At 35.0% G+C, this 16,568-nt stretch overlaps 1 protein-coding gene across 1 annotated transcript; it reads left to right on the top strand.

Moving 5' to 3' along the window:
- Window positions 1-18: 18 nt before the first annotated feature.
- On the top strand, window positions 19-2,319 carry LOC145727107 (uncharacterized). The gene has a single exon (XM_081976539.1). It carries the CDS (start codon window positions 244-246, stop codon window positions 1,474-1,476), a length of 1,233 nt encoding a protein of 410 aa, XP_081832665.1. The 5' UTR covers window positions 19-243; the 3' UTR covers window positions 1,477-2,319.
- Window positions 2,320-16,568: the final 14,249 nt, after the last annotated feature.

Here is a 16,568-nt window from a genome sequence, read left to right as displayed (position 1 = left end):
AAACGGATTGTGAATCCATAATAATACAGTTTTTTTTTTAGGAAAAATTTGCTGACTGTAGAAGTGGTTGATCACAAAGTCAGGATATTCGATTACAAATGTTTGACATGTCTAGATTTTTTTAATGATCTTTACGAGGTAAAATTCCACCAACATCAAGAAACATGCAAGTATGCCTGCGAACGGTGTCACCGGCAATTTGACACTAAATTGGAAATTGTGGTTCATGTTATTGAACACAACATGGACTATGAACCGAATCCTGAATATGAATGCGAAGAATGTTCTTTGGAGTTTTACAACTTAGACGAATATAAACATCACCAGAAAAGCTGTCATAGAAAAATCGTTATATCAAATCAGTCATCAGGCGCCCAATATGAGACTAATGTTTTACAGACTGATTCAAATGTAGAAAGTGAACAAAGTAATTATTCCAATTACAGTAAGTTTGTTTCCGAAGACTCAACACATGAACAAGATGGTAAAGTTATAGAAACAAACTTAAGTTTGAAAGATTGCGAAAGTGAAAAACATTCTAAGAATCATGATTCGGACAATTTTCTTAAGACATATGGAAAAACATATTATTGCAAGTACTGTAACAAAAGTTTTAAATCAAAATCTGACTTCAACGTCCATTTGGCAACTAATTTAGAAAACCAAAAATATGGCTGCTATAAGTGTGGAATGTTTTTTTCGCGTAAAAAATCTCTTATAAGGCACATAGATGCCTGTAAATGTGACAGATACCAAAAACGATTTGCAAAAAGTTGTTATTCGAATAACCGTGAAAGACCAATTAAATGTGATGATTGTGGTAAATATTTTACAAAACAATCTTCTTTAAATGTACATATGAGGATTCACACCGGTGAAAGACCATTTAAGTGTAAGGTTTGTGGGAAAAGTTTTACGCGTAGTAATGGCTTAAATATACATATGAGGATTCACACCGGTGAAAAACCATTTAAATGTAATGGTTGTGATAAATGTTTTACACGTCCATATATTTTAAAGACACATATGAGGATTCACACCGATGAAAAACCATTTAAATGTAATGGTTGTGATAAATGTTTTACACGTCCATCTAATTTAAAGACACATATGAGGATTCACACCGGTGAAAAACTATTTAAATGTAATGATTGTGGTAAATGTTTTACGAGTAGAGGTGACTTTAATGCACATATGAGGATTCACACCGGTGAAAAACCATTTAAATGTGATGATTGTGGTAAATGTTTTACACATCCAAGTTCTTTAAATGTACATATGAGGATTCACACCGGTGAAAAACCATTTAAATGTGATGATTGTGGTAAATATTTTACAACACAATCTTCTTTAAATGTACATATGAGGATTCACACCGGTGAAAGACCATTTAAGTGTAAGGTTTGTGGGAAAAGTTTTACGCGTAGAGGTGGTTTAAATATACATATGAAGATTCACACCGGTGAAGTCATTTAAATGTAGGGATTATGGAAAACGTTCTACCCGTAGATGTGAGTTAAATGTACAACACTTTAGGATTCACACCGGTAAAAACTATTAAATGTAATGATTGTGGTAAATGTTTTACACAACTAAGTTCTTTAATTGTACCGGTAAAATATCATTTAAATTTAAGGATTGTTGATAGCGTTTTAGGCGTAGATGTAAGTTAAATGTCTATTTAAGGATTCACACCAATAAAAGAGAGTACACTTAAATGAGAACATTTTGGCAAATAATCTTTGCAAACTGAAATACAAAAGTTATCCGGGCTTATAAGCCGTGGTCCAATGGAATTTCTTTCTTTCAGTCATCGTCGAGAGATACGGAAGAGCACTTCGACCGTTACGTCATCGCCTTTGATAATGTCCGCCGCAGATGTGGACGAAACGTCAGGAAGAAATTCTATTGGACCACGGCTTATAAGCACGGATAACTTTTGTATTTCAGTTTTAACCGGCCGTGTAAGCCTTCATAGCCTGATAATCTTTGCAAAGTTTGAATTTAATTAAAAGTTATTGTATTATGTTAAGGTTTAGTATACTTTTTACCTAGGTTTTTTCTTAGCTATCTCATAGCTGTGAGTGGTTTTAGACTGTGGTAGAGAAAGTGTAGTCTTGTAGTCTTCTTCGCCTGCATATAGTATATTAAGTATCAAGAACAGTAAGTAAGCTTTACTGATCGGTGACAAAGTTTGGAAACTGAGTGAAGCCTCGAATTTGTTCGAGATCAGTATAGCTATTATACTGTTCGTGATGCTTACACTAAATTTGATTGGTTTTATTATTTATCATTTTATAAAGAATTTTAATTCCGTCATTGGTAGTTTCATTGATATTAGAATGTTGAGTATTATCATCATTTCCATTTATATTAGGTGGTTTAATTTGTACGTCCGATATTATTCGAACCTTTGATTGTTCCGAAGTATCGTTATTTAAATGAGATAAAGCCCGTTCTGTATATTCTCGTAATGATGTTATTACTGGGTCTTCAACTGGATTATCTTGAGTGGTAGTTTCACTGGAGTCAAGAGTAGCGCCTATTTTTTGTAAATATTCAAGAGCTTCTTGTTGATCTTCTGTTATGATGAAACTTCACGTTAATGAGAGCACACTTGAATATTCTGCAGGAAATCAAACGAACCGTTAGTTGTATATGTACACGTGTATATTACAAATTAAAAAAAAAACTACAATATTTACAATTCACAAAATATTTACAAAATTTACAAAAAGTTGCCGAGAAAATAAAAAAAAACAATTAAAGTGAAAATTTGAAATTAAAATGAAAAAAAAAACAGGAAAAGTTTTCCCAGTGCCAAACTGTCTCTAACTGCCCTTACCAGTTCTTAAAGACGATGTTTGGGTCCTGGAACCTCCAGTATCCTCTTCCCAGTAGTCAGTAGTGGCCACCGCTGATTTCCAGGTAGGAAATGAGGTCCAGAGACTGGTGACAGGTACCTAAGGTAGAAAACAGCAGAACACCAGGGAAAACGAACAAACAGCTTCAACACTTGTTCCGGCAACCAAAAAGGTGACCAGAGGTGATGACAAGTGTTGAAGTTGTTTAGAGCAAACTAATATAAACTAAAAAAAAAAAAATAAATAAAACTAAATCAAGTGAGGAATTGTGGTGGTTCAACTCTGACCTTCTGAAACTCTGTGGCCGCTGATCGGCTTTTCCAACACGTGGGTTGGTCCGGAAAACTCTGGACAAAGCAGTCCCGGTCAGGCTTATTCAATCCCCGATTGAAATGTTCTTTGGTCGAGAAAACCCTTAGATCTCTGGTCAGAAAACCCTTAGATCTCTGGTCGGAAAGCCCTTGAAATTCCGGTCGGAAAGTCTTTGGATCTCCGGTTGGAAAAGTCTTTGAATCTCCGGTTGGGCCGGACAAAATAATTCAAAAGAAGTAACAACAAAACCAATTTACCTGTAATTCGGCCAGATGATCACGGATCAAAAATTCAAAGTCACACACGCGCCACTCCGCTCAGAACAAAATGTCAGATGTCGGCAGTTCGGGTGCTGTAGTGGTAAAGAGACCGATATCACAAAGTGGGGTGTTAAATAGGCCACATGGCACCTGACACACGACCACAAACCGACGCTTCCCCGACAAAAATCGAAACTAATCACGTGACTACGGCACCTGATAACTTATCAGGTCACGCACCCACATTTACAACAAATTGTGCACAAAGTGCAATTGGAGGATTTAAGCGATCGGAATCGGTCTACTAGTGTAACTAGGCCGACGGACATTAAAAACACAAACCAAACGAGTTACGGACGAAAACTCTATTTCGTACGTAACACACTCCCCTAAGTAACCAAAAAAAATTAAACTTGTTTAATTTTTTTTGTTGTGTTTGTGTTTAAACTTGTTTAATTTTTTTTTAAGTGAAAAAGCACCTCGAAACTGACCTGAAGAAAAGCAAACCAAACGACGGTAAACCACCAAAATCAAGAAAACAAATGATGGGCGCCAGTATACCATTTCAAGGAGGCATACAACCTTTCAAACGAAAATGAAGCTCATCACAGCTATAAAGTAGCTCTGAAGAGGGAAAAAAAAACACAAGGTACCAGTTGACTCGCTCCAGTCTCCCACTCAAACAATATTCCCAGGAGAAGTCGTCATGACACCTCGTTATGTGAGAGGAAACCTCATTCATTGGTCTCGGTAGAGATAAACAGAGACAGTACTCAACGCTCAGGAAAACCACAGAAAGAGAAACCAAAACAAATCACCTGGCAGGTGGAAATGAAATAAAGAAAACTAACAGGAAAGAGAAGACAATCGTCCACCAACAAAAGGAAAGGTTTTTGATAGGAACCCTCGCTAGAAAACCCGAAAAATACACCGAACGGTTAGTGTATTAGTAACCACACAAAAAATTAAATCTACTGGGGTGTTCCGAACGAAACCACTGACGCCAAATCTCACGTAACCAAGCAATTGGGGCTGAGGTCGAACACAGTAGAAAGTCCCCGTACTCCAGGGCCATTAAGGTACTTACAGGGACTCTAAGACTTTCCCCCCATGAACTACCCTCCCAAAAACCTTAGAGGTTAAGTGACCATGGCGGCACCCAATTCCGCTCAGCCCTTTTCAACAAAGCAAAGTGGTTACAAGAAAGTCAAATCCGGTAAAAGTCACAATCAGGTAAATTGTCAAAACTGACAAGACAAAATAGAGAATAGAAAAAAAAACGAAATTCCCTACATGTACGCAAGATTAACCATTAACGCATACAAGTTGCGGGGAAAAACAATTGACACAATCGAGCAAAAGAGAAATTGACTCCCTGACACTCCTAAATCGTCCCAAGAACCCTGACCACACGGTAACACTCGTTCCTGAACAAAAAACTAAGAGGAGTATCCAAAACGGAAAAAATCAATAAAGAGACAATTGAGGAAAAATATACTCCCTGACACTCCCAAATCATTCCAGAACAAACAAATAAAGGGGATCCAAAGCGGGAAAATCAATTAATCAAAGACACAACCGAGGAAAATTAAATCCAATAACAAACAAGTCAAATTAAATTAAATTAAAAATGATACACCATGTTAAAATGTGTTATTCTGGGTAATACGGTATCCACAGAATCTTTCAATTAAACAATTGAGTATATTAGTACCCGCCACTGTCCCTTAATAATGACACTTGTAAACTTGTTCATTATGGATTTAATCAATTAGAAAAACATACGACCGACTCAATTCGTGTACACCTATTAAACCAACGGAATTGCATACAAAGTTAGAGTCAATCCTAACAAAAACTAAATCTCAATAATCAGGAGTCAGACGAATGAGCATCAGAATGCTCAGACTCGTCACTTAAAGTCACATCCGGTTTAATGTCAGATACATGCCAATCTCCCAAATTATTTCCATCCCTGTCAACCAAACGGTATACCAGAGAGGACTTTAGAAATAGTACAAGGAATGTACCTAGGTGCCAACTTGGCAGCAAAACCGTCTACTGCTTTAGATAAAACATAATTTTTCTTCCAGACCTGATCTCCAACATGATATTTAACATCTCTGTTTCGAAAATCATAACGTTGTTTACTTTGAATGTAAGATTTAGGAAGTCGTTTCCGAACTTCTTCATAGATGTTAGGTAATTCCTGAACCGTATTGGGGTTATGCAATTTAACAGAAATTTCCACCTTATTGTCAGCATTATCCCTGATTAAACCATAAAATGAACCATCAACAGGTATATTCCTGCCAAAGTTTAAAAATGCAGGAGAGAAACCAGTAATTTCATGTTTAGCCAGTCTAATAGCCTGGGCAACTTAAAAAATAGATTTATCCCAATCCCTATGATTTTCATGAATGTAGGATCTTATTGCAGTGATTATCACTTGGTTGACTCTTTCAGTATGGTTCACTTGTGCATGATATTTAGCGTTATACCAAATTTTCTGGACATTAGACTTAGTCATGAGATTTTTAAACTCCTTGCTAGTAAACTGACTACCATTGTCACAAGAGAAAATTTGGCAAACCCCAAACAAAAGGAAAACTTGATTTTCAATGAACTTAACTATGGACTTAGAAGTCGCTTTCGCCATAGGGTGCACAAGTACAAATTTAGTGAACCAATCCACCACAACAAGAACGTACTGGTTTCCCGATTTTGATCTTGGATAAGGACCAATAAGATCAGCTGACAATAACTGGAAAGGAAAATTAACATTTCGGTATTGACTCATAAGACCTGCCTGGGGTAAATGACTAGATTTACTAGCAGCGCAAATAGTGCATTTTCTAACATAACGGTAAACAGAATCTCGCATATTTGCCCAATAATACAGTTCATTAACCCTAGACAACGTTTTAGAGATGCCTAAATGACCGGCTGTTTCATGATCGTGACACTTTTCAAGAATTTCCCGTCTATGAGCCGTAGGCACAACAATTTTTCAATTGGAAACATTGCCATCCAAGTTGTACTTAGAAAATACATGTTTATAAAGACAATTATTTTTCATCTTAAAAGTCGGAAATTTATCAGGTGATTCTTGAACTTTCACTAACATGTCACGATACCATTTATCCAAAATTAGATTGGTCAAATTTAAAACTGCAACATCTTCCAAACTTCTTGAAAGAGCATCAGCCACAGTATTGGCAACACCCTTTCTATGCACAATATTAAATGAATACTGAGATGACTTAACAATCCATCTAGCTATACGAGCAGAAGGATTTCCGAGGGGTGTGACACTTCAATAATATTTGGGTCACTCACCAAATAATATTAATAATATGCAATAATCTTACTAATCTTGATAATACGACATAATCCAATAATACAGGGTGGACCATAAGTAATGGGACATAGAGCTACAGCATATTCCTGACATCAAAATAATACGATTTAGCTGAATTGTCCTATACCGAAAGTTAATATTAAGAAAGATACAGGGTGTGAAAGTTGAAATTTTATTTTAGCTTTTTTGTCATATCTTCACGGTCTTTTGATATAAATTACTGAAAGTTGGTATAAAGGGGTTTTGGCAGGCGTAAAATACGATGCTTTCATTTGTTTTGTAGTAGCTGATAGGGGGCGCTAGCGGTAACCATCTCCGTCCCTTCAAAATGCTCAAACTTTTTTTTACGGAACTGAAACGGCCATATGACTTCAAAATAAGATTCTAAGATGTTTTCTACGTAAAAAAGGTATACTTGTTGTAAGTCTTAAAAGTCGACCGTTTTCGAGTTATTTAATCTTTTATTATTGCATGCATTTACATGTACAGCAGATTTTAATTACTATTTTTTTAAAATTCTAGGTAGGATTTGATACAAAAACAAAAAGGGCGTTCATAACAACTAGCTTTATTTTAAAGTTTACAAACATTTTTTAAACGGTCAAATTTACATACAGAAACTGTTATGTGTGTAACTTAAGGGTATACAGCACATATCGTATTAACATACGACAATGCATGCAATAATAAAACATTAAATAACTCGAAAACAGTCAACTTTTAAGACTTACAACAAGTATACCTTTTTTACATAGAAAACATCTTAGAATCATGTTTTGAGAGCATATGGTCGTTTCAGTTCCGTAAAAAAAAGTTAGAGTCTCTTGAAGGAACGGATATGGTTGCAGCTAGCGCCCCCTATCAGCTACTACAAAACAAATGAAAGCATCGTATTTAACGCCTGCCAAAACCCCTTTATACCAACTTTCAGTAATTTATATCAAACGATCGTGAAGATATGATAAAAAAACAAAAATAAAATTTCAACTTTCACACCCTGTATCTTTCTTAATATTAATTTTCGGTATAGAACAATTTCGCTAAATCGTATTATTTTGATGTCAGGAATATGCTGTAGCTCTATGTCCCATTACTTATGGTCCACCCTGTATAGTACATAATGCAATAATACTAATAATAATCTGAATAATACGGCATAATATGAAAAATCATAAAGCGGTGGGAATTGTTGGTTATTAAGAATAAATATAAACATTTTAAACCAACTAAACAAACTGAAGATTTAAAAGTGTAGAAATAATTATGCAGGTTTGTTTTTTTTGCTTGGTTATTATAAGGAGCTTTTTGCTCGGCTTGTGACAATAATAAACTGACAATTTTTTTTTATTTTATTTATTTATTCCCTAAGTATTTTGCCAAAATGTATTTATCATCTTTAAATTAATAATTTATGCAATTACATATTAAATTACTAGCGGGTGATTAAATAAGAAACAACATGGGCAGAATTGAGGAAATTGAAACTGATACATGTTCAAAACAAAAATGAAATAAAAAAATAAGACCATAAAAACCTCGATCAAAACACATTCAAAATATTGAAGTGATTGGTTCGCACATCTACGTGAAACCAGTAGTAAACTCGGATTTTGTTATGACAGCTTTATTTACTGATAGCATTTTTGTATTCTAAATTATAATCTAAACAATTTTTAACTTACTCGTTTGCGCTTAAACTTTTGCGCTGTTGTAATAATATTGCATCATTAATATAATATGTAATAATCCAAGTAGTAAAGAATAATCCTTAATAATACGCTAATCAAGCAATAATACGTATAATATCAGTATTATTTGGAATAATACAATAATACTGACATAATATCAATAATATTGAATAATCCATAATAATCCTTATATTACCATATAATATCAATATTATTTGGAATAATACAATAATACGGGTATAATACCAATATTATCAATAATATCGCATAATATTGAATAATCTATGATAATCCTCGTATTATATAATATGGGCCCAAATTTAAGAGAGTGTCACAACCCTCGAGGATTTCTCATGTTATTCAACCAAACTAAAGAGGAATGATCAGTATGGACCGTAAAATGTGTCCTTTCCAAATAATATCGGAATTTTTCAATGCCAAACAAAACAGCTAACAATTCATTTTCAGTGGTTGAATATTTACGTTGACATTTGTTTAAAGTTCTACTCGCATAGGCAATAGGGTGTTCCGAACCGTCCTCCTCTTGATACAACACACAGCCAACTCCTGTGTCAGAAGCATCACACATTAAACTAAAAGGCTTGGTATAATCAGGGCTGGCAAGAACAGGAGCAGTAGTAAGTGCGTCTTTAATTTTAGCAAAAGCAATGTTTGCTTCAGGGTCCAAACAATAGGTTGACCTTTTTTACGCCCTTTCAAAAGATCTGTAATTGGACTACATAGGGAAGAAAAATCCTTAAGAAACCTACGATAATAACCTATCAAACCGACAAGTCTACGAATTTGCGTAGTATTCTTAGGAACAGGGTAACCAAAATAGCAGAAACTTTATCAGGGTTGGTCCTAAGCCCATCACGATCAACAATATAACCTAAAAATTTGAGAGACGACCTACAAAATTGACTTTTGTCCAAAGTAATAGTCAAACCAGCATCCTTAAAACTGCAACATCTTCCAAACTTCTTGAAAGAGCATCAGCCATAGTATTGGCAACACCCTTTACATCATAACAAATTGGCCCCACGTTGGGCGCCAATTTACCAATTTGTTATGTGATTAATGCCAATTTGTTATGATGAAACCTCACGTTAATGAGATTTCAACATTTTTATTAGATTGCTCAAGGTCGTGGATTAATTGCATGAGTTCATAATTAGCTATAAATGAACACACTTGGATATTCTGCAGGAAATCAAACGAACCGTTAGTTGTATATGTACACGTGTATATTACAATGGAAAAAAAAACTACAATATTCACAATTTACAAAGTAATTACAAATATTAACAAAATTCAGGTTGCCAATCCAAATTATTGAAACAAAAGGAAAGAATCTTAAAAATAATTGATGAAACTGATGAAATTGAATTTAAAAATAAAATGAAAAAGAAAAGTTAAATTTGAAATTAAAAAAAAAACAGGAAAAGTTTTCCCAGTGCCAAACTGTCTCTAACTGCCCTTACCAGTTCTTAAAGACGATGTTTGGGTCCTGGAACCTCCAGTATCCTCTCCCCAGTAGTCAGTAGTGGCCACCGCTGATTTCCAGGTAGGAAATGAGGTCCAGAGACTGGTGACAGGTACCTAAGGCATAAAACAGCAGAACACCAGGGAAAACGAACAAACAGCTTCAACACTTGTTCCGGCAACCAAAAAGGTGACCAGAGGTAATGACAAGTGTTGAAGTTGTTTAAAGCAAACTAATATAATTGACTAACTAACTAAGAATTGACCTGGTGGTTCAACTCTGACCTTCTGAAACTCTGTGGCTGCTGATCGGCTTTTCCAACACGTGGGTTGGTCCGGAAAACTCTGGACGGAGCAGTCCCAGTTAGGTTTATTCAATCCCCGAGAGGAAAGTTCTTTGGCTGGGAAAACCCTTAGATCTCTGGTCAGAAAACCCTCAGATCTCTGGTCGGAAAGCCCTTAGATTTCCGGTCAGAAAGCCCTTAGATCTCTGATCGGAAAACCTTTAGATCTCTGGTCGGAAAGCCCTTGAATCTCCGGTCGGAAAACCCTTGAATCTCCGGTCGGGCCGAACACAATACTGTGTTGGAAAATTGGGCCGATACAAAATAATTCAAAAGACAATAAAACCAATTTACCTGTAATTCGGCCAGATGATCACGGATTAAAAATTTTAAGTCACACACGTGCCACAACGCTTAGAACCTAGGTCAGATGTCGGCAGTTCGGGTGCTGTAGTGGTAAAAGAGCCGATATCACAAAGTGGGGTGATTAAATAGGCCACATGGCACCTGACACAAAGAAACACGACCACAAACCGACGCTTCCCCGACAAAAATCGAAACGAGTCACGTGACTACGGCACCTGAACTCATCAGGTCACGCACCCACATTATCCACAAAATGTGCCCATGGAGCTATTAAACGATCGGAATCGGTCTACTAGTGTAACTAGGCCCACGGACATTAAAAACACAAACCAAACGAGTTACGGACGAAAACTGTATTTCGTACGTAACAATGTGAGCACTCGCAATACACAGGATTCAAATAGTTTTCTTTTCAGGTTTCTAGGGAATTCATATGGGATTTAAGTTTGAATCTTAATTTCTTCTCTATTTCTATATTTTTTCTGTCTCCTTTCTTATAGCATTTTGCCATTTGTTCGGAATTCTTTCTTCGGTTCGCTGGTAATTTGATACTCTCCTGTGCTTTTTCTGTTCTTCATTTTGTGTAGTGCTGCCAGCAGTTCTCCATTATCTATTTCGAGAACCTCTTCCGATCCCACATTCTTTATTTTCCTTCTTTGGTCCTGATTTTCTTCTTGATTTCCTGAACTGTATAAATGTTTGTAGAAGTCCTCGACTATAGCAGTTATTTCGCTTCGGTTGCGGACTACAATGCCATCTTGGTACTTCATTTGTGCAACTCTTGGTCTTCCGCTGGATAGTTTGGATCTCAGAACTTTCATACTTATGTTATCCTCAATTGTAGCTTTGATCAGATTAGTATTATAATTTATCAGGGTTCTTCGAATATTCTTGTTAATTTCTTCATTAGAAAGTTATTTATATTGTTACACTTTACTGGATACTTTTGATAAGTGAGACTTTAAATAAAATCAACAGACTTTATTTAAGAATTACACAACTATTTACAACACTACTTTTAAACCACTAAAGTCACTTTTATCACTTTTCACTACTTCGTTCTTTGCTTTATCGCGCCACTGTTATTTCACAACTGACTGTCCGTCGGCTCGGTCGGTTTATATAAGTATGTGTGGGTGATTCGCGAACATTCCATCCGATGCGCCGATCCAAGTTTAATGGTACCGGGACATGTCCAAAAGTAGTTGTTTTTTAGATTTGCATTTTACATGGGGTTAAATGGGTAGGTCCCTTATTTTGTGGCCTAGAGGGTTGAACCTTTGTATTAGGGGGGTAAGTTTGGGACACTCCTGGGATGCGGTGTTGCCAAGTTGTGCACTTTTTCCTAAATTTAGGGAACTCACGTTTTTCCCTAAATTTCAGAAAATCCTAATCCTCATAACCAGCCTTTGTATGACCCACCATGACTCTCTCTTTGTGAATCCCCAATGATAATACAGATATTTTTTTAGGAAAAATTTGCTGACTATAGAAGTGGTTGATTATGAAGTCAGGAGATCCCATTATAAATGTTTGACGTGTCTAGAGTTTTTTTAATGATCTTCGCGAGGTAAAATACCACGAACATCAAGAAACATGCAAATATGTCTGCGAACGGTGTCACCGGCAACTTGACACTAAATTGGCAATTGTGGTTCATGTCATTGAACACAACATGGACGATGAACCAAATCCTGAATATGAATGCAACGAATGTTTTTTGGAGTTTTACAACTTAGACGAATATAAACATCACCGGAAAAGCTGTCATAGAAAAATCGTTATATCAAAGTCGTCCGGCCCCCAATATGAGACCAATGTTCTACAGACTGATTCGGACAATGTTCTTAAGACATATGGAAAAACATATTATTGCAAGTACTGTAACAAAAGTTTTAAATCAAAATCTGACTTCAACGTCCATTTAGCAACTAATTTAGAAAGCCAAAAATATGGCTGCAATAACTGTGGAAAGTATTTTTCACGAAAAAAAAAAAAAAAAAAAAGTGATGATTGTGGTAAATATTTTACACATCTTCTTTAAATGGACATATGAGGATTCACACCGGTAAAAAACCATGTAAGTGTAAGGTTTGTGGGAAAAGTTTTAGATTAAGATTAAAAGTGCACTTTTAATCCCTCTAAAGTGCATAAATATACATATGGTTATTCACCCCGGTGAAAAACCATTTAAATGTAATGTTTGTGGAAAATATTTTACACAACAATCTTCTTTAAATGGACATATGAGGATTCACACCGGTGAAAAACCATTTAAATGTGATGATTGTGGTAAATGTTTTACACAAAAATCTTCTCTAAATGGACATATGAGGATACACAACGGTGAAAAACCATTTAAATGTGATGATTGTGGTAAATATTTTACGCAACAATCTTCGTTAAATCAACATATGAGGATTCTCACACGGGTGAAAAGTCGTTTAAAGCGTAGATGTGAGTTAAATGTAGAGGGTGAGTCAACGATAGAGTAAAGAAGATTATCTCATTTCCTTTGAGAAATACAAAAAAATGTTAAAGATCAAAGTTTTAGAGAATATTGAGATGCAAAGCTTAAAATTAAATTTGGATAAACAGAAAGATTCATAAAAGCGTGGCAAATAAAATATTAGCTTTTTAAAAGAAACCACTTATTTTTTAACACATTTTAAGATTCTCCGTAAAATTCTAAAACTTTTTTGTTAATAATGTCATATACCTAAACCAAATAGTTTTTTTTTTCTAATATTTAATTTTTTTCATACAAATATTAGTTTTTACTATGATGGAAAATTGAATATATCGCCATTGTTTTTAAAGGTAGAATACTCATATTTGGTACAAAACTTTTACCTTTGTTTTTTGTTATCTAAACTAAACTAAAATCTGAACATTGTCTTTGACATATCAGTTGAGGAAAAATATACATTTTAAATTGTTGTAACTAACGTAAAAAATTATACATTTATGGTTTTTTCTAAAAAAATTAATGGATTTACTAGAAGTAATTTTGTTATACGCTATATAACTTACTTATTTTGCATATCAAAGTTTGACAACACCTGCTTATTTGGTTTGTCGTAAGCTATTTAGTTATATACTTAGTTAGGATAACAAAAACTAACGTAAAAATTTAAAAGGTGTAAATAAATCACAGACTATTAAAATTAGGTATATGACATACTTAACAAAATTTGAAGTGTATCATAAAAGCTATCAGAAAAAATAGTTGAAAAAGTTGAGATTTCTTAAGTTGTATTAGTCAAAGTATATTTTAAAAATTTAACGCCCTTTTGAATCTAATGCAAGTTAATTTGGATAAATCTTGTCGTCCCTGTAGAACGTTAGCACCAAATATGAGTATTCTACCTTTAGATAAAAATGGCAATACAGACCATTTTCCTTCATAGTAAAAACTAATATTTGTATGAAGAAATTTAAATATTAGAAAAACTATTAGGTTTAGGTTTAAGACGTTATTCAAAAAACTATTAAAATTTTATAGTGAATCTAAAAATGTGTTAAAAAATAGGCGGTTCCATTTAAAAAACTATTTTATCTGTCACGGCTTTATGAACCACCCTGTATATCCAACAGTAATTTTAAACTGTGCATCTCAGTATTCTCTAAAACTTGTGTATTTAACTTAATTTTGTATTTCTCGAAACAATGAGATAATGAACTTTACTTTGTCGTTGACTCACCCCACGTACATATGAGAATTTACACGGGCGAAAAACCATTTAAATATGATGATTGTGGTAAAGGTTTTACGCAACCAAGTTCTTTAAATGTACCTGTAAAATATCATTTAAATTTAAGGATTGTTGATAACGTTATAGGCGTAGATGTAAGATAAATGTCCATTTGAGGATTTACACCGATAAAAGCCACTTAAATGTCCATTTTGGCAAATGATATTTGCAAAGTTTGAATTTAATTAAAAGTTATTGTATTATAAAAATGGTGAGGTTTTGTTTTTTGTTTATAAATCCCAACCCTTTGAACGGTTTTGCCGTATTACTGCTACATTTACTCTCATTAGGGGCTGTTCCTAGATTTGGAAACGCCATCTGTACTTTCTAACTCATAGAGTTGAGTACATATGTCACCAGATGTTGCACAACAAATATTATTGTATAATGTTAAGGTTTAGTGTACTTTTCACCTAGGTTTTCTCATAGCTGTGTAGTTTTAAACTGTGGTAGAGAAAGTGTAGTCTTGTAGTCTTCTTCGCCAGCATATAGTATATTAAGTATCAAGAACAGTAAGTAAGCTTTACTGATCGGTGACAAAGTTTGGAGCCTGAGCGAAGACTGTAATTTGTCCGAGATCAGTAAAGCTATTACTGTTCGTGATGCTTACACTATTTTTTGTACGATTTCAACAAAATCATCTTAATTCTTAATTCCCCTTTCTCAAATTCCCTTTAATCCTGTATTTATCCACTTGTATTAATTTCCTTTATCCCGTTCAGCTGAACGGTAAGTACAGCAGGTATTTACTTCCCGGTTTGTTAGCCCTAGCAACCAGAAACTAGACAGGAACTAGTCTTTCCCGCCTTCAAAACAGGTGCTGTAAACACTCAAAATTATACAAGTCGTACAAAAATGTATATTGTTACATACGGAATTGAGTCATATCGGCGAATCATCTAGGCGACTGCAACTGCACAAGAACTTAGCCATAGGCATGAATCATAAGTTACGAGCCGACGGCAAATTCTTTGAATTAGAAGAACACCGAAAAGGTGGAGCTTCGTACGAAACAAACAAATTTATAAAACTAGAAAGACATAGAAAAGGCGTAACTTCATGTGAGATGACGAATCCACACGTACTTTTCGAGATGTGGTGCCCTTAAGAGCCGGCGGTCGTTCCTTTGACGCGCCTAAAACAGATATACCGGTCTGCATGGTACGGATTAGCCAATGGAATTAATTCCTAATTTGGTCTGTCCAATGAGATCAATTATTCGTCTTGTCCAGAAGAGCCGGAGATTGTGTTGCGACTAGTGTGACGTTGACTAAGAGTTGCATATAAAAGGACTTCTTGTGGAGGGGGATTCAAGATACCAAATTCAAGATTCAAGTGTGTTCAAATCCAGAGTCGGTTTGTGACGTCTTAGTTTGGCTAAAGATAAATTAGCACCGCTCATCGCAGTGGTTTTGATATTTTAAAATAAAAGTGTTTTAACTTCAAAATTATTTTCGTGTATTGCCCGTCCAGTTGATCTAGTTGGTGCCAGTTTGGCCCTTCAACCATCATGAGTTACTGTAAGTACAATGTTTTCCACGCTTATTTCTTTTATTATATTTGAAATATTTGTTTATATTTATTCTGAAGAGGTAAATTCGTTGTGTCCGCCCTTAACCTTGCTTGGACCCTTTAGTGTGAGCTTACGACTCGAAATCTTTGAAATAACACTTATCTTATCTCATAAAAAAACTGAAAGAACTATTTAAGTCAGCAGTTTGTGTATAAATTGGTAAATTGTATTTATGACCACTACGATTGATTAAAATTAGACTGACCTTATTGAAACTTAACCGTTCTCCCTGTATACTCTTTATAAAGGTGCTTAGGCTGGCCTTAGTGTGCCTGTTAATCAGGGCAGGTCAATTTTTCAGTGTGGGTTGATCGCAAGTGTGTTGGTGTATGTGTGTGCCAGTGTTCAGTGAAATAATTGTGATATTGATGTTTTGTTTGTGACAAACTGGAGGTGAAACAAGAAAGGCTAGAAAACATGCTCTATGCGTTACAATGACAGTCAATCAAGTTAAGTTGACAATAGCAATTTGCACAAGTGAGTACCCAAGTTGTTGGTGGACTTTTCCTAACACTACAAAATGGGAATTACCCGTCGTCTTTTCTTAAATTCCAAGAAGGTAGAGGTTCTACAACATTTTGATTTTAAGTGTAAGTAAAAGAGCACAAAGTCGATCTCCA

Source organism: Ips typographus, linkage group LG3, assembly GCF_016097725.1.
Source record: "Ips typographus isolate SLU linkage group LG3, UJ_Ityp_2.0, whole genome shotgun sequence".
Lineage (NCBI taxonomy): Eukaryota > Metazoa > Arthropoda > Insecta > Coleoptera > Curculionidae > Ips > Ips typographus.
The sequence above is the reverse complement of the archived record's forward strand: the minus strand, read 5'-3'. Positions and strand labels throughout refer to the sequence as shown.

Coding starts and splice junctions, on each gene's coding strand:
- LOC145727107 (XM_081976539.1), top strand. CDS start 244: ATGGACTATGAACCGAATCCTGAATATGAATGCGAAGAATGTTCTTTG.